We start from the raw sequence: 26,253 nt of genomic DNA, 5'->3' as shown, positions 1-26,253 counted from the left end.
CGCAGTTCGCTTGAGGCACGAACGCGCCGCTGTGTGGCGCCTTGCAAGGTATGCGTGCTGCGCTGTCTGGCCTCCGCTCAACCCCCACGGCTCCCCCCCCCCCCCCCTCCGTGTTTTCTTTTTTCGTGATCATGACGCGTAGCTTTCTGGGAGGTTACATCGGAAGGCTGAAGCACCTTCGCGACGCGAATGAACACGCTCGCCGCACGTTGCAGAATGACGTTTGCGTTTTGTTTCGGAGGAAAATGTATTTTTCTGGCATCTTTCGGCTTTGTGCGCGTCTGCCGCGGAACTCGATCGCTCCAAGAATGACGCGTTGTGTCTCTCTTATAGACGTGCGACCTCTTGTTGCGGACGAGTGAATATCGCTCTTAACGTCGAACGCAAGGTTTTTCTAGAGTTAATGATAAGCATGGGCGAAGTAAGGTAAAGAAAGCATTTCTATAGAAATCATTTGATGACGTTCAAAATTTATTGCTGGAATTCAGGCGGTATAATTTTTTTTCTTCTGTTACTTAACCATACTACAGTAAGATAGCGAGTTGGGCTAGTTGGCTGCCTTTCATATTTGAGTTAGAATTGAAGCACACCGGAGAGGCGGACACAAAAAGGAAGTAGACAAGACAGCGCTTCAACTAGGCCAACGCCAACCAACCAGCCCAACTCGCCATCTTATTGCAATATATTTCTAGTACGCAGTGCTCTTTACAACCAAGCAAGCGCTGTCCTGTCGACTTCCTTTCTGTGTCCGGTTCTTCGGTGCGCTTAAATTCTAACTCAAATAGCCATGCTAGACCGTCACGCACGTAAGACGCAACACAAAGCACGCTGCTTTCCTTTCTTTCTTTAAGCGAATAGCTTTCTTCGCCTTATCGATCCAGTCGTCTTTCCTTGTGTCTAACAGACGTCTACTGGTGAAAACATTTACAGGCACAGTCTGTAAGTGCGCTTTACCAATTCGCTTATGTGCATGCGGCGAAGAGCACCTCTCAGTGACCTTAACCGCACGAAAGAAGAGTGACCCGCACACATACTATATATACACGTTCTTCTGCGTAAGTCACGGAACGCGAATTTCGCTCTTCGGAGCCTTTGATGCATAATAATAACAACAAAGACAGCTACTATGGCGACATTATGAATTACTTCCGAAGTCAATGAAAATAAAATAGCGTTCTTTCAACGCTCAGCGCAACCCTCCGGCCCCACGTGGCCAACCGGCACGACGGAGAGATGTGCTGCCTTAAATGTGAAGGGGATTTGGGCTTGCTCGAGTGACGTGTGGCAGTTTTATTATTTCTTTCCCGGAAATGCCAGAGGCTGGCGCTAGTTCTCTAGCCTGAAAATAACAATTTGATGTATATTATTTAATTCACGGGTCTTTCCGCATAGTTATATTTCCAAGTGGCCCGGATTGAAGCATTAATTTATACACGTAACTCATTAAAAGATAGAACAACCGAAAAGCAACCGCTCACCAAGCGGAACGTTCTCGATAGTGCTTCCGTCTTCGCTATGTTAAATTAATTCATCGGCCTGGAAGAAATTGCCTTAGAGGAAACGTATACAGGATTCAAATTAATAAAAAAAATAGCTATTTTTGATGAAATACTTCGCTCGCTTCAGAATATTACTACGCAAGCTTTCTCATAGACTTATTTTATGAGACCTATCCGCTCGTTGGTCCGAATAAATGTTGCTGCCCTGTCGAAACCGCGATCGTAATTCGTCCAGTATCCGCTCTTTTTAGAAGCCGTATACAGTATACAAAGCGCGCCGTAATCGAACCTGAATCAACAGCCCTTACCGCGGTTGCTCTATACAGCGTTAACTATACGTCCGTGACAGTGTTGAAATGTTTCGTTGCGTTGTGCAATGTTGCGTTGCTACAGCGCTGTTGCCTCGCTTGCAAAAGCAACTTAGCACAGCGTGCGCGCATGAAGCGATTGACAGCCTTCAGACAAACCGTAGCACTACACGAGAACATTATAGCTCGTTGTTATATGGCCGCTGCCTTCCATTCCCATTCTCACTTCGTATACAGTGCCTCGTAAAGGCGGTTCGTAAATGCCGTTTTACAACCGCACTTCCGTAAACATCGCGCTTCCATGCGGCGAGGTTCAGAATTCATGGCATATATAGCTTGTCGTACACACACACACACTTGTATATATTATCGTTGGGACGCGGATGTGTCGCGAATACCGCGGTTCGTACATATGTGTACGACTCTAAATCGCGTCTCGCAATGTCGCGAATGATGCTATAGCGCCGACTGTCGGAAGACTGCAGCTCGTTCAGCGCTAAACGTGCAGGCATGCATTCTCACAGGGCCGGGCGGATCCCCCGGGGAAAACGTGCATGCAAAGCGGTGTTTCGCAGCGTCGTCGGCGAATCCCGGAAGTGCACGCTAGCGTTGTTCCGTTTTCGAATCCTCGTCCGTGGAGCGCGACAGACTCTGCATACTAAGCGCGCGCGCGCGTATGCATACCGTATAGAATTTAAGGGAGGCAAGATGGAACTCGTAAGAGGATGCTATACGCTTGCTGTGCATATATATATATATATACGGACGCGCGTAAATGAAACGCGCACGTTATGTCCATCTATTACATAGAATCACGCCGCTTTTGGATACCCGAAGCGTACGTAGCTCATTTGCACGCATTTACACAATCGTAGAAGCATTTCAGCGGTTTCCTCAATCAAAAGTCCTCCGTGAACCGCTGTGTCTAACAATCCGCATCGTTTGCGGCGTTAGTTGTGTGTGAAAGGGACAATCTTGCGGATTTTTGTTATGATGCAGGTTCGCTTGAGGCGCCTATAAACGCAAATCGTACACGCGACCGTTACGTTACGGTCAATAAAAAACTGTAGTAAGTTACCGTGACAGCCGCGGGTTTCGAAGCATAATTTCGTGGGAGAAAATGGTAACCTCTGTTGGGCCAAGCTAAACAACATAACTTGCGCCGCAGATGAGAGGTCCTTGTAAGTGGTGTAACCAACCTGGCTGCAGTCCCTTGTCAAATGTGAAGGTTCTTGCAGCCTTGAAGAAAGAAAGAAAGAAAGAAAGAAAGAAAGAAAGAAAGAACGAACGAAAGAAAGAAAGAAAAAGAAAGAAAGTCGACCTTCAGGGGGCGACAAGAAGAGGTCATTTTTATAATACCTATATACATAGGAAGTGTGCAAAACTCTGGCGCAGTCTGCATGGACGGTTACAGCAAGCTCATTTTTATTCTGAGTTGCATCGATACTATCTAAGTGCTGGTAAACCTAACGTCAGCTCTACCCTCTCGTTGGGAATAGTACACATCCCGAACACCACGTTCGAAGCACGAAGTGAAACAAAGTATATAAGCTAAAGACGAAACATCACACGAATTAAACACAGTGGTTCTAAAGAGCTGCGTTCAGTAGTCTCGGTGCGATCACTCCTTGGCAGCAGAAAGCTGCTCGTCTTCTTTCTCCGTTTTCTTTTTTTTTTAGGCTTACAAACTTGTAATCCTCATTTTTCGGTTTATCGTGGCAATTGCAATGACAGCACGACCGTCCTGTACCGTGTTGAGAGAGTAAAAGCACAACACGAGACTAAAATTGCGAAGAAAACAACAACAGCGTGGCTATTTGTTTTTGTTTATTTCAAAAGCTTGTTGAACGGCATAAATGATCATATACGTCGCGCTGTACACCTGTATGGCTCTGTGGTTGGGCCCGCGAACGTCTGTTAAATAAGAAGAATGCGATCGGATAAGAATAAACTATGCAAATTACTTGAAGCAGTTGTGTGTCCGTATCTGTCCACCACATCGCGCACATAATTACCAATCCTCCACGCGGTGGGCAGACCGAATAATATATATATAATGCCCCGTCGTGGCTAACCTCGCGCCATTTGCTTCCATTCCTGCAGCATGTCTACTCCAATTCCGGAGGATTCCTCGCGTGTCTCGCTGTTTCTTCGCGTATTATACGCGGAGAGGAGTGAGGAATGCGGAATGGGCGTGAGTGAGCGTAGGAGGAACAAGGCGTTATTCTCATCTGCCTCATCCACTCCAACGCAGGCCAACAAGCGCGGCCGAAACTGGAAGGCCGCGTTCAAAGAGACATTCTGTATGACATTCTACAAAGGAGTCGCCACCGTTCCAACGCCCTCCGGGGGCCGAGGGCCTGCAGGGGAGGGTTGCCGCCGAGCCTAAGAAGCCGCGAGGCGCTACGGTTTCCTCATTACACAGTCAGCCTATTGCTCAACCCTCGTTCTGCTTTTATTCTTTTCTTCCAAGCTCGCGCTTTAACGCGAGGAGCGTGGGCGTCCGCGCCGAAAAAAAAACGAGAACAAAAAGAAGCGTAGCAGCGAGAGTCTCAGTCCACTCCCTAAACGCGTACTGTCGTGGGTCGTCGCCGACGCGCAGGCCGCGAGCTCGCGAAACCGGCGGAGGCCACAACGGGAACGGAGGAGCGGGAGGAGATGTTGAAGCGGGCGGCGTGGGGAGCGAAAAAAAAAAAATAATAAATAAAAAGGCGCGCAACGCAACTGTATCGATTTAACGACCGGGTTTCCCAAACACTTTAGCCCCCTGTAACGACCAAATTAGGATAATCCTGTTTGCGCCCGAGAGAGAGGGAGGGAGGGAGCTTGTGTAGAGAGCTTGTATACAGGAGAAACCGGGAAAGCCCTGCGCGGGCGTGTGTGTGTATGTACATATATACGCTCCACGGCTGAGAGATGCAGCGATGCCCCGGCACAAAGAGAGGGAGGCGCTGGTTTGGACTGTACAAACTCCTGCGGGAGGCTCCACGCCTCCTCCAAACCGTCGCGTATGTACCCTGCACTGCTCCCCGGGACTCTCATCACCTCTGGGGAGCCGAGCCGAGCGGCACCGTGCTCGCTTGCCACCGCGTTTCGTTTTCAACGCGAAACAGTTACCCGCGCAGCTCGCAGCAGCCTCCCCCCGTCTTTCCCGATAGAGCCTCCAGCCTTTCCTTGCCCGGCGCACCCCTACGCGGCGGCGAGCGTTCTCAACTGTAGACAAGGAACGGGCGTGCCGAGGTTGCGGACACGCCACCGCGTCGCCGTTCACCGCGTGGTTTTGCTCGCGGAACAGTTTACACCCGGGGTCTCCCGAGGGCTCGGCCCCGCAGAGAGCCGCGGCTCGGGTTGGAACGAGGGATGTGGGACGCGGGTCGGTGGGAGCGGGCGCTTTCGTTTCGTGATTAAGAATGCTTCTCGCGTGTATGGTGGCCTCCGATTGGGTTTCATTCTTTTTTATTTGTTTCTTTTTTTTTTTCTGTCGCGCGAGCGCAAACGCGGCAAAATGTGTTTGCTGAGAGCAATTAGCTTCTGATCCAAGGCACGGATCGCTCGAAGTGTGAAGTGCATAGATGTCGAAACGAACAAGATTTACCGCGCGGCTCGATCTTCCGATGATCAAATCCGTTGGTTTTGACTCCCCAGGCTCAAGCCGTTGGAAATTTTGGCCGTCTGAAAATGCATTAAGCGCCTCTAAATGTAAGCACACCGCGGTTTTTGCGTCTCTCCTTCACCCGAACGCGCATGCTCTCGCAGGCCATGAATTGAAGCTGCAACGACGGCGAAGCACCATACAACTGGTGAGCCATGCAGCTATAAAGGGACACATCTGCCGTTATCGTGGCAGTAATTCTGTGTTTGGTTCCCCAAACCTAGATAAATGTCTCGTCCGAGTCAAAGTTCGCTCTTGGAGGAGACATGGTTGACGCCTTTTGGAGCATTCTGCCACAGTCCTGTGAGTGACGGTCTTTTTCTTGAGAGCAACGTCTATGCTGGAACGTAGAAGAGGAGGAATGGGTAAAATGAGAAAGGGTAAACATGTTTTGGAACGCTTGAGATGAAGACAACGCACTCGTCCTGTGAAGGATATATATGGCTTGAATTACATGGGCCTCAATTGTCATACTGGGACCCGGTAAATTTTGATAATGCTACGGACAACTCCAGCGAATAATTTAAGGGCGGAAAAGCTCGGATTTCGGTCGGCGTACTGTCGCGCTCAGTGTGAGCTATAACGCACGACCTATTTGCCACTCGCTTTCCCGTTGCAACTGAGTGCGGTAGTATATTGTGATGAAAAAGTGCTCCGCTATTATCTACGGTGACATTACAAACTGACATTGTAAGCTTCGCGTATAGTGCCAGAGGGGTCCGGTATACAGGGTGCTTCACGTGACTTGTGCCAAGGATTTAAAAAGAAAGTGGTTAGCCGTAGCTGAATGAAACCAACGCCATATGGTTTACCGTCACGTGGCACATCTTAGAGGAGGAGGAGGAATGAACGTTTATTGTAAGAAACAGCGAGAAAGTGTTCTTTCTTCCCCTATACGTGGGCGGCTCTCTTAGTCCGGAAAGCCGTTGGCTAATGCCGTAGCCCAGGCCCGGTCCACCAGACTTCGCTGATCTTCCAGGCTCTGTGCCTTTAACATTGCCTCCCACGTTAACACCTTAGAGTATCTTTTTTATGTATTCCGCTTAATTAGTTATTTGCTAAGATAAATTATGCAAAATATTTAATAATAACTTTAGGGCCAAGTGCGTTCCGTTGCGTTGTAGAGGGGGTTCAGGAACGACCGATCCATTTTTTTATGGCAACGTACATGCTGCGTGATTTTTTTCGGCGTTTAAAGAAAGCCCGCGAAATACGAAATAAAACCACGTGACTGCGCTCATGCTCCATCGTATTGCAGCGCTCTCAATCGCGTTTCGTGCGAAAGAACCGCGCGCGCGGACCGTGGCGAAGTGAGCAGCCACAGCTCTATAGGCACCGGCTTCACAGTGCGTCAGCATCTTTGGCGGTGGCACGCGGAAAGCGCCGTCGTCCCTGATAAGCGATAGGCTCGACGGATTCACCCTGTACCCTCCAGTGTATATAACTGACCTTTTTTTTGAGTGAAACCATCCGTCGTTGCCATTTCCATCAACGCGAGGACTGCTGTCACAGCATGTCCCACGAGGTATACTTCTCCGGGCACCGCGCCTTTTTTTTCCTTTTTTTTACGTGTCGGCGATTAGAATAATCCACACTAAGAGTCACATTACCTCAAATTTAAATTCCGGTGCCCAGTGCAACGCGCAAGAACAAGCTTTAGAAAGTTACTTTTCTTTTTTCCTCGCCGATAAAATTATGTTCATTGCTTTAATCAAAATTCGTTATTAGAGTTACTGCATAGGCTCCGTTTTGGGGGCTCCCTAAAGCGAGCCTATACACATTAACACTAGTCGTTATTATGGGCGACTCGATTTGTAAGAAAAAATGAAAATTATATTGCGCGATTTTAACGTTCAGAAACTGTACACAGTGGACTACGAGGGACGCCGTTAGCGGAGGCTTTCCGCATTAATTTTAACCAACTGGACATCTCTGCCGCGCACATAAATCTAAGCGAACGAGCGCTCTTGCGTTCTTTTTGCATTTAGCTTCCATTAAAGTGGGGGGCGCGTTGGCAGGTAACCGAACCCGCGACCTCGTGCCCAGCAGCGAAACACCACGGGCACCGCGGCTGGCGCCACATGCTAAGGAGCACGTCCGACTTGCGCTTTAAATTTACGCTGCACGAAAACTGCAGTCGTGCGGTACCCGTCGGGCTCGCAGAGAATCCAGTTACACCGGAATAAACGCGCAGCGCGAATCGCCATTGTGCAGCAGTTTTAACGCGGAGTCTTATATTCACGCTTGGTCGAACATCAGAAGCCCTACGGGAAGTTGCGTCCCTTCGAATCGACTATCCGCGGAATCGACCATATTCTTTCCTCGCGCCTGGTTGCGGCGGCTGCTCGATCAGCACGGCTAATTGCCTCGCTACGCGAAGCCCACGGGAACCTTCTTTCTCACAGACACGACTTTCTCTCTCTGTTCACCCAGCTAGAGCCAGTGGATGTAAAAAGTGAAGTGAAAGGAGCGGATGCTTGTAGGCTTTCTGTAGAGATGGCGCCACATGTCCGATTGTTCTGCTTAGGCGCTCTCTTTCGCATGCTTCCAAAGGCCGCTGTGTTTGAGCCGGGGCGAAGTCTTATTTAGTGTCTCGTCTGTGTGCGTGGACCCGCTGTTTGCGAATAGAAACAGTGGTGCCCAATGATATGGGTACCTTTGTCGTATGATATCGAGGTTTCCCTAAACTCAACATTCGTCCCTTCTGTGAGCCGAAAAGATTGCGCTAAATTCGCAAGTCACAAGCGCCGTCTAGTGCTTCCTGCGGCTGTTACGATCGAGCAAATGTCTCGTCAAGTGTCTTGGTGGCACCTCCGTGTGTCTGCTTCAGTTGCCTTGCTTCGAGGCCAGGACCAACTCTCGTGGCCCTGGCCAGTGTTTGATTGACTGATAGAGCGATTTCTTAAATAAATATACATCAAACCTTGACGCTTTAATTTAGGTGGGGCCTACTACTTATTGTCCTAAAAGGTTAGTTGACAGCGCGTCCACTGATGGAGAGCAACACCCATACACATGTACAATTCATTCATTCATTCATTCATTCATTCATTCATCATATTGGATTTTGTAGTCACATAAATAGCTCAAACAAAGTGTGATGTGTAGCTTTCTTTACGAGCCTACGAGCAACATGTTCCTAACGTTCTGATACGCAAGACAATTCTTAAATCGGTCTTGCTAAATTTGTCACCTTGCAAGAAATATGAAATCGATCCATGTACATGCGCTCGCTATATCTCAGTAGAAACGTATACAGTTATTTTACCGAAAAAGGTCATCGGAACAAGCACACTTATAGGAATTCTTCCTGACTGACGCCCGGAGCGCCGGCGGTTCCGGATTAGCAGGCCTCCTCTTAACCACCCACCAACACAGACACGCACGTTTCGCGAGTCGCGGTCCTGCTCGCCTACTAGATGCACGGATCAGAGCCGCCCGTATCACGCGGCTACATCAGCGCTACCGGGAGGGGGCGTCTTCACGTGCGCGCATACTTTCACCTACGACCTCCGCGGCCCCGCGTTGCTGGCACCAGCGCGATCGTTCCATGCGCGCCAAGCTGTGAGAGAGAGGGCGCGGATGTGGGCGCGCGTGATTCAATTACAGCTCATTGGCGGGTCCGCCCCGGCGCTTAATGGGATTCGTTAGGACGGGGGGTCCAGGCCAAACTTGATTAGGGCGCGCCCCGTCGCCCGATGATCCGGATCTGCCTGGCGACCTGCGTTTGGCTCCCCTATCTTGTCACTTACTTATGTTTTTCTTTATCTCTCTCTCTCTCGCTCGAGTATTGTTTCTGCTTTTTCCTGCTTTCTCGCTACATTCGCGCCCACGTGCGAAAAGGGAACCTGAGCGATCGAGGCACAGCAGTCGCGGCGATGACGACGTCTGGGTGGTGTCGGTGGGTGGGGAGTCGAGGGCAAGGCGAAGAGCTGCGTCCGCGCGTCGCCCGAGGGGTCGGCTTCTCCGTACGCATCGCCGCGCTCGGTGCAGCCGTCGCGCCGAGCGCGAACCGGAGGTAAAGCACGCCGAGTACAAAACGTGGACGGCGCGGCGCGTCTGTAACGAACGGCGCTGTGTCGAACCGGTGGCCGCGAGGGAGAATCCGCGTTTGTCTAGCGTTTTGTGGCTCTCGGTGGTTATGCGTATAAGCCGAGGACCCCGCAAACAGGTCGATAACGCAAGAATGTGTGTAACAACTCTGTACCGTCGCGCAACCTTGGAATGCTGACGTCTTCTTTTAGAAGGCGCCGGCCTCCCGGAAGACGTTAAACGTCGGCGCGTTACTTTTCTGATCGTTACTAGTGTCGCTTTCCTTTTATTCCGTTACAATTTAAACAAGATAGAGCTGAAAACTGCGTACGCGCAACGTGTTAAAAAAGGGCTATGTTGTGCGGCTTGCTGGCAGGGCACTATATCCCGCCGTCTGTCACCCGTTCGTCCACTTGGGCAGCCTGGACTACTTACTCAGCGCGCATTAAATAAAAAAAAATTCTCGCATATTCGGAGGGCGTGACATGCTCGCAATTTAATAGCGAGTGGCCATATTATGGCAGTCAGTGTATGCGATTTGGCCCCGACTAAATTCTTTCGCGGCGCTCGCAAGCTTTTTATCTATTATTGCCGTACCTTATTCCCTGTGCTCTAAATCACGCAACACAGATCTGCGCCAAGACGCCAGCGCAAACACTTTATACGCCACATTGGCACGAGTTTCGCAGACTCCATACAGCTGCTTTGCTCGGGAAAGAACTCGGCAGGTTTCTTGCGTCGCACCGTGACAGCCTCTGTACCTCCTTGATATCTTGGCGGATGTCAGGTGCTCTTCCTCGTAGACCAATTAAAATGTCAGTAATACGTGCACGTCATATACACAAGGTGGCGTGTCCATAGTCGGTTAAAGTTCGTGTTGAACGTTATGCACAAGCTGACGTCGAAGTGGGTGCCAATCGTCAGTTCCTCATTGTGGTTTCTTTTTATTATAATTATTATTATTATTTAACCCAGCATCAGCTGCACTTCGGTCGTCATCGCTGTCTGATATGCCTCGTCGTCTTGGCGAAATATTGCCGCACTCCGTGATACTGCGCGCACTTTGCGAGCACTAACTCCTCTATTCAAGCCCACGCCGGCACTAACGAAATCGTAGCTATCCGTATAAATACCCCAGCGATCGGTATGTCGACATTTTCGGAGACAGATAACTCCTCTAGCAGTTCCTTTTGGGCGCTTGCCCGTAGCTTTAAGTTAGCCGGTTAACGTGATCAGAATCGAAAGGTTCCATCGCCAAATTCCAAGCTCTGACCGACCGAATGGTGCAGAAGTGATGCGCTTTTATTTATTTATTTACTTTTCCGCATTTTGCATTGCCCGATGACTGGTGATAAGCGGTCTTTGGCGCAACCGTATACACAATATATGCGTGATTATTCGAGAACGTGGCCGTTGAAACGTGCCTTATACGCTTCTGTAAACCTTGTTATACTTGGCGATATCGATAACCCGTGAAAGGGCGCGTTATCGAACACGTGCACGATAGGGTTCCAGGAAAATTTTATCAGTACGCTTCGCCATGCTGTGCCGGTGAAGCTGGCTTTCCAGGCGCGTATGATATGCGCGCAAACTGGACTAAGGTCCCACACTTCGCGCGTTTAATTAGCGAGATATAGTATAGCAGCTTGCCATGCACGCGCTGCTGCTTGGCCGAATGCTACAATGAGAAGAACGCCGTGAAGACACGCAGCGAAGAGTGGGCCTGTCATTGCCACCCAGTTCTCCTTACTCTCTCTCTCTCTCTAATGTTAGGGAGGTCCGGCTTGCCACACTAGCGCTGAGCAGGAGGTCGCGAGATCGAATCCCGGCCACGACGGCCGCATTTCGATGGGGGCGAAATGCGAAAACACCCGTGTACTTAGATTTAGGTGCACGTTAAAGAACCCCAGGTGGTCGAAATTTCCGGAGTCCCCCACTACGGCATGCCTCATAATCAGAAAGTGGTTTCGGCACGTAAAACCCCATAATTTTTTTTGTTTTTGCCGCACTAGCAACTGTCTGAAATTGTGTTGACACCTGAACTTTGGACATCGATGCGGAGGAGGCGATCTAGGGGATAAGAAAAATAAAAATAAAAACAGGGGGTTAAACAATAGAATGCCTTTAGGAATAGAATAGGACATTTCTTAGCGGCCGTTGAACTAGATGAGCCACGCCCCCCTAAAAGTCAACAAGGCTGATTCTTGGGCTAGTTGGTTCGGTTTACTCATAATGGCAAAGCCTTTATCGCAATTCAAAAATACAGGGACGTGACAGAGACACAGGACAGCGCTAATGGCAAAGCTTTAGCGCAATTCAAAAAGACAGGGACGTGACAGAGACACAGTACAGCGCTGCCCTGTGTCTCTGTCCCGTCCCTGTCTTCTTGAATTGCACCAAAGGCTTTGCCATTATGTGTAAACCCCCTAAAGGGCTGCCGAATAAAATGTGGCGCCCGCTTCTCTCCACGGTGCCCCTCTCTTAATGCGTATATAGCGCTTAGCTGCTTCGAAGTGCCGTCCCCTTCCAATTACTGTTTAGCGAGGATCACGTCGACTCGGGGTCACGCGGGATCGGTCTCACCAGGTGCGTGCCCGTGTGTCTCGCGCAGAAGGCGGCGACGGTGGCACCTCCGACGGCAACTCGGAGAACAGCTCGTCGTGCGACGAGGACTCGCAGATGCGGCTGCGGCTGAAGCGCAAGCTGCAGCGGAACCGGACATCCTTCACCAACGAGCAGATCGAGGCGCTCGAGAAAGGTGCGTGGTGTTCCCCCCTGGCGATATATCGCCCTCGACGGCGAAAAAAATTTGGAGACCACGGATATATACCGCGAAATAACTTTTTTTTTCGTCTTACTTAGCCTGTAATCTAATGGCACACTGTTCGATCGCAGTGCGGTGGATCCGTCATTCAAGGCGGCATTGCCGCGCGAAATAATAATAATAATAATAATAATAATAATAATAATAATAATAATAATAATAATAATAATAATAATAATAAAATTTCGCTGCTGGCATGCTCTCCAAAGCTTTTTGCCCGCGATTCTGTAGAGCGGGGATAAGCGAACGTTTGCTAACGTTGAACAAGCCGTTAAAAGAACGAAAAAAAAAAAAGATTCAAGATACACGGTGCAAAGTACGATTACAAGACCTAGGATGTTTGGTCGTCAGGCCTTTTGACGGCCGAGCACCGTAGGACGGTAACCATATGTTGAACCGTGTTTTCTTTTTTTTTTAGCGTTTCTTTTTTTTTTATAAATAGCCCCACTAACGTTAGCTGGGACACCCGGTATGCATGTCTACCGAAGTTTTTGCAGCATTCAGTATAAGCATAACCACATACCATATGGCTGCATCATATGTGTTTGGTTTCACGTTGACAGACGCTGTACGTTGAAGGTATATATAGGGCTAACGCGTCAAATTAGCAAGTATCTGCCCTGTCAATATGCTTATCAGACCCGAGTGGCGATCGTGATGTTAGCTAGAAATATACGCTCTTCCTTTGTCTTTTTACACCGTACAGATTTTTTTATATATAACACCTGTGGCAGATAGCATAATTGTAGTCCTCGAGCTGGATTACTCGAAGCGGCAGGTATTTCTCGCACGTGAATTCAGAATGCATGTAGACGAATTGAGGAAATCACTAATTAACTTTTTCGTTATTTACTTTACGTCACATATTGTAATCTACGGATTGCAGCCGGTGAGTTTGCAAGGCATATCCACTTGGAATGACTTCTAAGGATCGCACGGGTTTCGAGATATGCGCCGTGAAACCTGTAAAGCGGCACTATTGTACAACTCCTCAGGGTTTTTTTTTTCTTTTTTTTTTAATGAGAACCGCCGTTTTATGCACTGAAGCGCAAAAGTAACTGGAACGCCCACGTATTTTATTGTCGCACGCTTTGAGAACCAAAATTTCGATACTGGTGTCATCCTGAAAATTACTTCCAAGTGTACACGCCTTGCGATTCGTAAACCGCAATGTGTGCCGTAATGTAATTAATTACAAGGCGAATGAGTATTTTTTTTTACTTTACTAGTCAATTGTGCATTTCAATTTCTCGTCCAAGTAATGTCCGCCTTTTTTTGAGTAATCCAGCGGAATGCCTATAATTCTACTATCTGCCACAGGAGATCTTTAAAAATTCTGTATGATCTAAAAAAAAACACACACACAAGAAACACAGAAAACGCCGGTATATTCAGTGATTCGAACATATGTGCATCATACATATCGACTCCGCTTTTCTCAATGTTCATTCGCGAGACACCGAGGAGGCTATGAAAACTACCAGTCAACGACTGCCTATAGTAATAAACTCATTTCCCTAAAAAAAGAAAAAAAAAAAAAGAAAGAGAAACGTTTTGTATAGTTTGATTTGCTATAGGCGACGAGGTGTGCGCCGGTGCATGTCATCTCAACAATGCTTGCAATGTTTCAATTCTCTGACGGTTTAATTCGTTGAGCATGCATGTCACGTTGATACGTTCTCTCGGGATCTAAACACCGGGCGGAACGGCAGTCATACTCCGTGCGTTACCGCACATACGTTCAGCACGTGTGCGCATGCGCGACTCGCACTTGTACGCAGAGTTCGAGCGCACCCACTACCCGGACGTGTTCGCCCGGGAGAGGCTGGCCGAGAAGATCGCGCTTCCCGAGGCGCGAATCCAGGTACGTGTCTACGTTTGTAGGGGGGGGGGGGGGGCGCTTGTCTTCGAAACCTGAAGCGTGCTCGGACAGCGCGCATGTGACGCTGAACGTTACAGGGACACTAAAGAGAAACGCCGCAAGTTTAGACTGAGCGATAAAGCAATCTCAGAAAATTGTCTTAATGCAAATATGCATTCCTGGCATTGTCGGACCAGTTTTCCTTCCGGCTATCTATCTAACCAAAAAATATGGGCCAGTCCCGAAGGGATCGAGTGCGGTCTAAAAACAACTTGGGTCGCTGAATATGTGCCACTGGGTATGTGAAGGTTAACGTAATAGCCCTCGTAATGTGAAGAGCCCATCACCAATCATACACCCGTGTTAAAGGGACATTAAAGTCAAACATTCAATTCAGAAAAATGATTTCTTCTGTACCAGTAAATTACCTTTCTACGACACTAAAAACACCACTCTTACCACAATGAGACACTTGGTGAGCCAGAAAAAGAGCAAGAACGAAAGACGGGTGGCGACGCCTCCTTGAAGTTCCCACACCTGACCGCTGTGACGTCATAGATTTTGATGGCATCTTCTAGGGCCTACTTACTTATACAGCGGTACAATTTAACTGCATTGTGTTCTAAAGGAACCAAATATTAAACATAGCAAATTTCGGGAACTTTTACTCAGCCAACGCGACCCAAATGCGAAAACATACTTTTGAATCCCTGACGTCACACTGACGTACCGGCGTCGGGGTTTGGGCGCGAAATTCAAATACTGATGCTTCGACCTTTATTTTCTCATCTAATAATCAAACTATTATTTTGAAATTACTGCCTGCAGGGTCCTCAAACAATGCTTTATTAGTCTAAACTGGTTTATTGTTTTGCTTTAGTGCCCTTTAAGGTAGATTGCTAATAAAGTGCACGTAGGACAACGAGCACCCATTAAGAGTGCAATAAAATAATTTTCGTTGCAAAAGAATGCTATTCGCATGTCTGGATCGTCGTCGTTATTGAATTCTGCCCGTTCTGTTTTTACGTTAATTCTGTGATAAGAGGTTGATTACTAGAAGAGAAATTGAAGAATAAGTTTCCATAATCTCAGCTTCCAGAGGCGTTCGTTTGCCGCTACCATTATCGCCAGCTTCACGTGGCATCTAGGACCTTGTGCGCGAAGAAAAATGTGCGCCGGCCACTTGAGAGGAAACCTTATCCTGGGGGCTTTTATCTAAATACGCGGGAAAGGAGAAACCGTTTTTCTCGGCAACCACTGCAACAAATTTGACGAGGTTTGTTGCATTTAGAAAAAGCTGACATCTAGTGACTACTGGTGGCAAATTTTTTACTTGGGTCGTCAATATTTCAATAAAAACTTGCAGAAATCGCAAATTTGCGGAAAGCGAAACTACCAAAGTTACACTTTGTAACTGGACAATGAAAAGAGATGTCACAATCTTGTAAATTACACCTAATAGTACACCTAAAGCGGACAAAACTGATAATAAAAGGCTCTCAAATAAGCCATTAATATGTGAGCAGAATTTATGCAAAACCTACGTAGATAATATATATTCAATTCACGTAAGATATAAATGGACATGTCAGATTTGTCCCCTTTGGATAACCTAACGGATGAAGTTTAGAGAACTGCAATATCTGTTCTTGGAGCAGAGCTACAAATTTGTAAACATTGTGCTTAATTTTCTAAACATAACAATTTTTGAAAATTTCTTATAACACCTTTGGAATGGAAATCGAAATTTCACTTCCAACATTCACTAGAATTCAACTTTCTCTCTTAGGTGCAATATATTTCATTAAATTCGACCGACTGGTTATATAAGAAAAAATGGTCTCCGATCCACGCTGTGAAGGAGGTTGGACAGCGAAGCTGTAAACAACTAGAAAGTTTACCCATTGCGACGTAGGTTGAAATTATTCGCGTGGCGACATTACATGCACTTTACCTATAATTATTAGCCAGAGACGTTTCGACGGCCTGCTACTTGGCTTGCGCCGCTACTTCGTGCACCTACGAAGAGTGAAGCAGACATAAGAGAAATTCGCCGCGCCTCGAATGTCTGCTGCTCTTCAGGAGTCCTCACTATACGTGGTCTTCTCATAGCACTGTCACAACACAAATCAGTTGCTAGGCGGTTTCTTCTTTCATGTACTAAAGTGTAGTTGTCACTCCCTGCTTCGTATGCTACAGTCAAGCTGCCGTCGCCGCGGCAGCCTGCGCAACAGTAATCTTTACCGGGAAACGTATGCGGGGAGCTCTACGTGCTTCGCATGGCATGTAGGCGCAGGAGCGCCTTATCATCAATTATGTGGTTCGAATGCTTGTTTTGAGCTAGTTCTTTATTGAGACGTATGCTATTCTGTATGTTCATTGCGTGGTTCCAAAGAATGTATGCACTGTTCGCTTCACTTTGCCGAGTGTTTGTAGTCTCTGACTTACGGCTATATGAGCCATTGCATTTGGAGGTATGAGCCATAGATGGTGATAGTTATCTCTCGACGTTGCTTCACGAAGGAATCCCGGGGTCCTAGCCAGAGACAGTTTCGCTGTAAAATCGTTCTTGCGTTTTACGTGTTTTTGAATAGGCGGCATCGGGGTTGGGCTCCGAGCTAAAATTTCCTCTCCGCACGGCTTCCACCCGCGTGCGGAATACTGTACATGTCGCACACAGTTGCACAACCTTAGGTTTACAGTGGGTCCGCACGAGCAATGTATTAACCAAAATTTGTGCACATGGGCAGTTTTCCGCATGCGTGCCGAAGGCCGTGCGGATTGAGCGTAAGGTGGATAGGACGCCAGCCATGTTCTTCCGAGCAACATTAACCCCCGATTCTGGAATCAGACTTCTGCAGCCAGGGAAGAGGAGGGGGCTCCGGGAACGCGCCCCCGCCCCCTTCCTCTAAAAAAAAAAAAAAATCGGTGTACGAAGATAAAACAACGTGCCACAACACCCGCATGCTTTCCACCTCACGCTACCCTCCAAAAAAAAAAAAAAGAAAGAAAGAATCCTGGCTACTCTCCTGGATGGAACTGATATTTCGATGAAACCTCTACCCGGCCTCCGAGCTGGCGAGTGACGCCACGTGGTTCTGCGCAAATGTACCACGAGTCCTAGGGTTAATGGATAAAAAGGCTAGCCGCGGTCGGACTGCGGGTGCATGCGCGTCGGGGGGTGGCGGTCCGTGTTGTGCTGACGGCCTCAGGTCTGGTTTTCCAATCGGCGGGCCAAGTGGCGGCGCGAGGAGAAGCTGCGCAGCCAGCGACGCGCCGCGGAGTCCAGCGCTGCCGCCGCCGCCGCCGTCGGAGGGGGACCAGTGCACGGACGGCTCGCCGGTCCGCTGGCCGGATACCCGGGTCTGAGCCAGCCCATGGCTGCCGCCATGCAGGACTCGTACAGGTGAGTTCCTTATCTGTACCCTCTACGATGCGATACAGAACGGAATGTAAATCGCACATACGGCTTATTGCCGGGGGGGGGGGGGGGGGCAATGTTCAATTTGGGTATGCGTAGCTTCTCAGATGGACGCCCCGCTCCTAGAGGCGTGCGGGACGTGCATGTGGGTGCGTCTGACCTTAGGCGAGTTGCCAGCAATGGCCGAAACAGCTCATACGGTAACGAGGTCACCGGGGCGTAAGCAGCACAAGTGTTCTGCACAGAGTGTCAAATTGAACTGGAACTGGACGGAAAACTCGCGCTGAGCGGTTGTTCTCAGCTGAACCGGAACCAGTGCAACGAAAGGTTCAGCTCAGGGTCGTACACGCAAAAGAAAACAGTTCAATGAACTAGTATGTTCTTTTTAAAGCACTGCACATTTTTTTTCTGGAAACTGGAGGCACGCCATTGGTTTTCTTTCTTCCAAACCACTTGAACTTGCTTGAACCAGTTCAAACCGTCATTCCTTTATAGTACTAATAATTATCTCTGGAGCTGAACCTGAACCTAGCTGGAAAGTGTGAACCCAAACCAAGCCCCAAAATATTTCAATTGGCCAACATGATTCGCCAGGTTGACTCGTGTAGTGTGTTGTCCTCTGCGATGTACAACCTTTTGGGGAAACAGACCGAGATTGTCTGTATAGTCCACGTTTAGGCATGACAGCTGTGCATGACAATCTTGTGTGATAGTTTTCAAAATGCATTGGCCATGACACACTGCGTCCCACCATTACACCTGTTCGCAGCCCAATGGCCGCCGGCATGGGTTCGGGTCCGTGCCTGCAGCAACAACACAGGGATGCAGCCTCGTACTCGTACATGCTGCACGACACTCTTGGCCTCGGTGCCTACTCCAGGGCATCAGCCAACCCGTCCGGCCAGGGAAGCATCGCGGGCGGACACCCTGCCGCATACGCGGTTAGCGGGGCCAGTCCCCATGGTGCCGCAGGTGGGTCATGTTTGCTCTGCAGCCGAGCTTCTTTTACTGTAGCACTATACGAGCGTCATGTGGTCATGCAATACTACAGCAGTGAACTGGCCGCCTACATAGCACAGCGTGTAGCCTTCGGCAGTTTTTGAAGCCACTTTAGTGATGAACAGAGCTGCTGGTCTTTTGTAGGGCTTTCGGAGTTCCAAAGCTGCGGAGACTGAGGGCAGCAGTTCTTGTTCTGTCTAGCTTCAGAGTGCTGCAGATGCTCAACCGCAGGGTCACTAAGCAGCTCCGATCACTTTCACAATAGCTTTGAAACTTTTGCAGAGGTTGCATGCACAACATAGACGTTAGCCGTTGGGCCGTGTGTGGGTATGCAATCTGTGTGCGAGCTGCTACAAGATGTGAAATAAATGTTCCTAAAGCTTTATAATCACAAGTCATTAAAAGCACATGTTAATGCATACACTAATACACAAAAAAGCTTTTCGTAATTAATAAAACATTGGTTTATTACTTCTACAGCAAGTGCACATTGCTTGGGTTTGCTTGGTGTTGTATTTCCCAGCCAAAAGTTATTCATTTCCTACTATTCTATGCACGAAAATGCATTCCTGCATAACCTATGCTATGTTGTACCCTAGTACTAAAGCATCATACCATGTTACCATCTGTCTTCATGTGCACGCTTTAGCTTGTCCATTGTACAGTACTATTCACTGCTGAACATATGATGCACTTGAAGGATGGTGGAAACTAGTACAGTCGACCCAGCTCACGAAGTTTAATGTTCCTCAGTGTATTCTGTAGGATTGCCTTACAATGTGGTCCTTGTTGGCAGCCAGTTGTTTAATGTTGTTAATGCTTTATCATGAAACAGTAGCTGAGTCACACAAACCTGCATACAAGAGCCCTATTTAGCATGTATAAGCTATGGACTGCAAAGATTAAGCACACCTGTATACCACAGCGCAGAACCTGTGGTGAACCGCGGCCTTAAGCATGCTGCATCATGTCTTTCACTGTGTGCAGGTGTCATCTCTCCGGGCGTGACAGTGCCAGTGCAAGTCCCAGGCCAAACAACTGATCTCTCGGTGCCGTCCAACTACTGGCCCCGACTACAGTGACAATGGCCCATGGTTGGGTACCCGACCGACCTGAGCCTTGCCAAGGGCAGCAGGTCGTACGCCAACCTCCAGGACCACTTCCCGGCCACATGCGGCAACAAGGACTAGTCGCGCTCCATGCGCCCACGAAGAAGCTCTGCTTTAGTCTTCTAGTCTGCACGGATCCCGGCCAGTGCACAGCAGGACTCTGATGAATGGTGCAGCGAAAGTGCGTGCCCCTTCTTGCTGGGGTGTGAAGCAGTGGTCACATTTTGTGAAAGTGCGTGCAGTTGCTCAAATGGCAGCCCCCTGTATTTGTTTCAGTTCACTGCCCTGCGGCCAACTGTGTGTGCAAATTGCAGTGGGTTGAGAACAGCGGTGCATAAACTGTTGTGCTAAAGCTAAGTGTTCCCAGGTAGCACTTCAGAACTTGTGAGTACTGTTGACTGAAACGCTAAATGTTTGTGAAGTTTCTCAATGCTACAATACGTGGCCACCTTGCTGTCACCACAACAGGCTTCGTGCATTGTTAATTAAGCAGCATAATTGCTGAATAACTCTACATTTTTCAGTTGGCCTTCCCTGTTACACACTGCTCCAAAATTCATGGTTTGTTGCAGCATACACATGACAAGGATATGGTATTAATATGTAGCGAAAGAGCATGGATTTGGTCAAAGTGGGACTTATGCTGGAAATGCCTTCAAACAGATGTAACTGCACAACTGGTCACAAAGCAAGTCTGCTGCTTTCACTTCCTGTAATCATCATTGCGTGTCATGAACACTCTAAACACGTGTGCCTCGACCGCCGATTGTCGCAACCACATTGGACAATGAGACCAGTATATACTGGCAAGAGCCCCCAAGGTTGCTAGTGAATATAAGGACCTTTGTTCTAGTCGACCACACTTGTGAGTGCCCCCATATTTTTTTTTTGTTGTTGTTCTCAACATGTCACTTAACCTTGCCATCCTCTGCTTTCCAAATGAGCTGTCTCAAGTGTTGTCAATGTTGTCATCGCAATCAAGCCACAGCTCTTCTCCCTAGGGCTCGAATTTTCGACCACAAGTCTCTTGGGCAGTGCAAATGCAATCCAGCCGACACTAACCTGTGCATACTTGACACTTTGTCTGTGGCGCAAATGCAGTCCAGCTGACAATATGTGTGTTCTCTTAGGTGGGTGACTGAAATACTCACTACACTGCCCTCATCATCCAATGTGACACTACAGTTATTTTTATGTTTGTTTTTGTTTGCATTTTAAAGATGTGCAGTTGTGCCGTTTTTCTTGTCTCTGTTCCCTCACGCGTATCTGAAATGCCAGAAACACTCTGTCAACAAGACCCAGACTGCAACAATTATTTGCACGCCATGTCGGCAGCTTGTTATTTTGTGTCATCTGTGTGGACCTTCGAAAGCGAAGTTTTTTTGGAGAGCTTGTACAGAACTGTACTGAAGAACAGAACAGGCGCACACTTTAGAAATGTCAAGAGGCATACTTTTAATATAGCTCATCCCAAAGAGTTTCGGTAAAGACAAGAAAAAGAATAAAAGAAAATGGTGAACGTCCAGTTTGTGATGCCTGCTGCTGGTGCTTTATATAAAGCTTGTCTCAGACATACACAGTACACATCACAGCTTCAGGTACGACGTCTGCTATGTTGCTTGATCAAAAATATGCGAGACCCCCCACACAACATCACAACTGGGGATTAAAACTATAACAAGTGCACATGAATTTAAAAGAATTCTGGCCCAAGAGGCAAAAATAAACGAGTATCACGTCATCAGAATTAACAAATAATAAGGTATATTAACTATCTACAGATACAAAGTCACCGTACAGTCCTATTTCTGTTGTTATCTGGCAAGTAAATTTTCACTTGACAACACAAGCCAACTCCTTTTTGTCAAGATAAGAAAAGGTGGCGCCTGCTGGCAGAAAACAGTGTAAGATGCTGTTATCTTTGACACAAGTTATAAGCATTTCACTACACTCATTCAAAACCTATTTGTTCACAAACGTACTATCACTTGCAACCATTCTGACTAGTGAAATATAGAATACAACCGTATATAGTAACACAGGTAACAACCACGTGTTCTGTCATTCGGATACATGCGGTGGGCACTTCTTGCAAAGCACCCTATCAGAGAGGCTAAATTCTGCATTCAAAAACTGTGGGAGAGCCTACTTGTATTCCTTGGCTGTGTACAACTGGAGTAGCCACTACACTTCAACAGTGTCGTTCAGTAATTCTTATGGCAAGAAATCGGTTCAGAAACACAACTCCAGTGTCTTCAAGTTGAGGCTGAAAGTGCCTGGATACAAAATCAATCAACGAGGAGCATTGGTGAAAGGCAGCGACAACTCCAGTCAAGGGACAGTGCTGCCCTCCACTTTTTAAGGTTTGAGATGGGCTGTCGTGTGGAAGAACGTTTTAGAAGTACAGGGGTTAGACAACTGCGGCAATGAGGGCAACAAGACCATCACCACTAAATCAGAACGTCCCGTAGGTAGGCGGTGGATCGTAGGGGGGTGCGGTGCCGCCTATGCTGCCATATGGAGGTGGAGGAAGCTGCGGCGGCGGCGGCGCCAACAAGGGCTGCCCAGCAGAGCTGCGATCTCGTATCCACTTGTGGTACGGCGACTGGGGGAAGGGTGCCCGGCCGCGCTCAGACCACAGCTGTAGCACCGTGCCCAGCACAAAGAGCGCTGCCCACGTCACGGACAGCAGAAAGTCTGTATTTCGTACCAAAGACATGCTCAGCATACAATAGGCATTTCAGGCTTCCTCGAAGCTACATACTGACATAAACATCTTGGCTTTTGCCTGTTCTTCATGTAATGAGACACACTGGAATGCAGGAAGCACCTACAGGACAAAATCAAGAAGTGACACAGTTTTGCCTAACATCTGCAAGTGCTGTCTGCATTCCAGCATGTTACACTGACCCGCATCCTTTCAAGAGGTCATTACAAATTGAGAAGCATAATGGCATGTCCCAAAACGTGCATCAGGTTTCTTTTAATTTCAAGCCCTTTTTGGTGAATCGATACACTTCTGCTTATTCAAACGCAGGCACTCAGCATCAGTTCACAAACTACCGTGGTGTGGGAATTTTCGCTGCTGGTTGCACAGTTTAATTTATAAAAAATATAGAGAGAGATCTCACTGTGCAATTTCCACACCTCTCCAAGATAAGCTGCAAACAGTTTCTTGTACTAAACACAATACAATAGCCAATTTTGTACGCTTTATAGCATTTCTGTGTAAGCTTTCTGGCATCGCGCTACAGCTAGCTACACTTTGCACGACAGTTTCAGCAATCAAGCCTTTACAGTAGGAAAACTTGACGGGGGACGGGGAGAATGGTGCTGGCTACAGGCAGCTCTAGCCTTGCAAAGGCATGCCAGCTCCCGAGCATCTCATTTGAACTTGTTAGAGATAAATATGCTGCAGAGTTACATGTGGTATAAGCATCTAACTTTTGAAAAATCTTACTAACACTTTTAAAAGACATGATCAACTTGCTACTGCATATTATAGTGCAATGTATAATTTTGTATTTAAAATTTATGACGGACGGATGGACACACACACACACACACACACACACACACACACACACTATAATAAACAGAAACAACTGCCTAGGCCAATTTAAGTGCCAGCAAACAGTTGATATCTTACAGGGAAACAGTTGTTTGCAATTGCTGCACTTATGAAACACAAGTGCCGCTCAGGGCAATTTTTGATGAGACTAGAAGTGTTGCATGCACTTCGAACACAAAACTAAAATATGCAAGAGGTGGAGCAGCCTTTTTATCGGTTGAGAAAAACAAAATATGTAACATCTTGGCACATCATCAGTGCCATAAAACAAATTATTATTGCGGTAGTGAACCAGAAAAACAACCCCCAAACAATCAAGCAGATGCTTGGTTAAGCTGACCCACCATTTAGCTGGAAGGGAACTGTGTTGCTGGCCTGGTAGCCACCTGGAACCAAGGATCGCCGCACGACATTCAGCACCACGTAGGAGAGCGAGGTTCCTAAGTACTGATCTGCTGCCAGGATAGTGCAGTAGCCACCGACTAAGCAGCAAGACAGCACACTCAGCTGTAATAAAAATAAAATGCGAATAAAGAAAACCCTCCCATCACATATTTAAGACTACTCCAAAGCACAAAGCTATGGTTGTAAACATGCACACTGATGTTGGATAGAACTTATTGACCCTTCCTGCACCTTGACCAGTTTTAGTTCTCACTGTGAACTGTGCACAATATGATTGACAATTAGTTCAGCTACCTATGTAATGTAAACTTGACAAGGTGCTGCTGACTAGGCAGACTCTTCACCTTGGTTCTAGTTGTGGCTTTTATGCCCCAGATGCTAATAAATATTCCGTTTGACAGAAATGTGTATGACAGCTTTCTGTTGCATTTTTATGCGCATGATGATACGCCGTAAGTAAAATGGCTGTTGGTCATAATGAAAGAGTCACGAGAAAAATGATTGGTCATGTTGGTACAATTCCTTCACACTGCGCAGGTTGGTAATGTTATGATGGAGCCAAGTAAGTGCCCTAAATACCATCACAACCTTGTGCTGCATTGGCAGCACTCAAACCAGCAAAGTCGAAACAATTTGCAAGAATATGTCAATGTATATGAACCAAAGAAGACTCCTGTAAAAGCCACCGACAGTTGTCTGCAACTTTGTAAACACATTTTTATCACACTAAGCAGTGAGCCCAGGCACAGCCATATTTCTTGCCAATTCTCAGCATCCTTCTTCTAACACTGTGCTGCTAACAAGTGCATTGCGCCGAACGTGTGAGTACACTCACCAGCCGGGCCTGTGGAAGCAGCAGCACAGTCGGGAGCAGCATAATACAGCTGACGAAGACCCAATAACTCAAGCTGCTCTGAAGAAACGCCACTTCACCTAGAAGACAGCAAATGATATTCATTAAAAAACGATGCGGGTGCCTGTGATAGGAGTAATAAATATGAATGGAGGGTCACAAACCTAGAGGCGTAAAGAGAAGGACAGCTGCGACAAGAAAGCCAAGGAACAATCCCGACAGCGATATTGACAGCACAGGGATGGCAAATAACCACCAGATTGCCATCCACAGCAATCCGCCGAGCACTCCTCCGAGCAAAGCTGTCAGAAGTCCATCTGCAGAGTTCCAGGTGAACAGTCACGCTCTGTTGGTGTTTTGCTTCCAAAATGAAGCAGCATGTGCTGCACAGTGTGAACAGCGCCATTTATGGACTCAAACGGTCCTTGTTCAAGGATTCATTTGTGGCTGGTCTGGTTATGTGTCGTGGTAGGAAAGGGCCAAATACATGTACTGAGCAAGTCGAAGATCAGGTCAAAGGCAAAATGGCGTTCCATACTCCTGTGTGGGCACTTCAGTCACAAAGAAGACCCTTGTTGTGAACAAGAAACCCAGAAGAGTTCAGAAACTTCATCCCATCGTAACTATCAGCCTCTTCATTTAAATATACTTCAGAACAAAGGCCTTTTCCAGAGATTAACAATTGCTCTTGTCAACTCTAATCTCTGCTCCAACCTAATCTAAGTTACTGTAATCAACAAAAAGCTTTCTATGCATGCTAACTCCAGCCTAATCCCTCTACCTACGATACTAATCCTACAACTCTGTTAAAAGTTATTTGTACGACGTATTACATGACCTGCCCACCTTATCTTCCAATTAATATCAATTAGAATATTACCTGCATGCTCCTGATTTTGAATTCATGTGCCCCCCCCCCCCCCCCGTTTCTATCTTATATTAAACATCTTATCGATTCTAATATATAATTGTACAGTTAGCTTTCTTAAAATTCCTTTATTTCTTCTATCACACATTCTATCCTTCCTTCAGTTTGTTCAGTGACAGCATATATCCTGTTTCCTCAAAAAGGACCTCTTCAAGCGAGATTGTCTCATTCGCAAACAACTGGTTTACACCTGAGGCCATAAAAAAACTCACATCAAAGCATTACTTACAAATAAGAAATATGGGGTGTCCTCATAAGATAGAGAAAGGAACAGTCAGAATAATAAGTGTTTGATGAAAAAGATACCAATGAATAGTAATGCTTACCACGTGCAGATGCCCTCGTTATGGCAATAAACACCATGAAGCTTATTAGCGAAAATGTGAGGAAGCCAAAGAAGAACATCTCTGGAAGAGAAGGAAATGTCAATAATTTCCCCTAAATGGACATCAGTGTTCTTGGCTAGTAGCATGGACAAGAATGACACTTACGAAATGAAAAGAATCGATGGCCTCTGAAGCAGATGATAAGGCCAGCGATGCTCAAGAGCAATGCAACCACCAGACCCCAGGCACTCTCTAGATGTGGAAAAAAAAAAACGATACAATTGCCAGTTGCTTTCTCATCGAGCTTAAACTGCTGCATACGTAATTGCTCAAGCTTTCAACTGCCTTTTCAGCAAAAAGGCTCCACTCACTTGAGCAAACAAAAACTAAGCAACTACAATAAAGTACTGCAATGAAGTACTTCTTTGCATTGTAAGCATAATATAATATAATCTCATGTCAAAG

General features: G+C 47.2%; 2 protein-coding genes across 5 annotated transcripts in view; one reads left to right on the top strand and one right to left on the bottom strand.

Moving 5' to 3' along the window:
* Positions 1 to 21,230, top strand: part of LOC126537468 (paired box protein Pax-6-like) — a 67,019-nt gene extending 45,789 nt beyond the window's left edge. For 2 of the 3 annotated variants that reach the window (XM_055074279.1, XM_050184476.3), the window contains 5 exons: positions 12,103 to 12,249; positions 14,097 to 14,179; positions 17,389 to 17,582; positions 18,367 to 18,569; positions 19,584 to 21,230. In XM_055074279.1, the coding sequence (XP_054930254.1) occupies positions 12,103 to 12,249; positions 14,097 to 14,179; positions 17,389 to 17,582; positions 18,367 to 18,569; positions 19,584 to 19,678 (722 nt within the window). In that variant the 3' untranslated portion in view covers positions 19,679 to 21,230. The remainder of the gene's footprint in view (positions 1 to 12,102; positions 12,250 to 14,096; positions 14,180 to 17,388; positions 17,583 to 18,366; positions 18,570 to 19,583) is intronic. The other variant, XM_050184477.2, reaches the window with a different exon arrangement.
* LOC126537467 (transmembrane 7 superfamily member 3-like) overlaps positions 21,136 to 26,253 on the bottom strand; it is a 29,765-nt gene continuing 24,647 nt past the window's right edge. For both annotated transcript variants that reach the window (XM_050184475.3, XM_055074278.1), the window contains exons 5-10: positions 25,954 to 26,040; positions 25,789 to 25,869; positions 24,699 to 24,851; positions 24,517 to 24,614; positions 23,621 to 23,783; positions 21,136 to 22,402 (exon numbers count right to left, since the gene is read on the bottom strand). In XM_050184475.3, coding sequence (XP_050040432.1) covers positions 22,161 to 22,402; positions 23,621 to 23,783; positions 24,517 to 24,614; positions 24,699 to 24,851; positions 25,789 to 25,869; positions 25,954 to 26,040 — 824 coding nt within the window. In that variant the 3' untranslated portion in view covers positions 21,136 to 22,160. The remainder of the gene's footprint in view (positions 22,403 to 23,620; positions 23,784 to 24,516; positions 24,615 to 24,698; positions 24,852 to 25,788; positions 25,870 to 25,953; positions 26,041 to 26,253) is intronic.

This window comes from Dermacentor andersoni, chromosome 4, assembly GCF_023375885.2.
Source record: "Dermacentor andersoni chromosome 4, qqDerAnde1_hic_scaffold, whole genome shotgun sequence".
Lineage (NCBI taxonomy): Eukaryota > Metazoa > Arthropoda > Arachnida > Ixodida > Ixodidae > Dermacentor > Dermacentor andersoni.
Note: the sequence above shows the minus strand (reverse complement) of the source record. Positions and strands in the feature narration are given on the sequence as shown.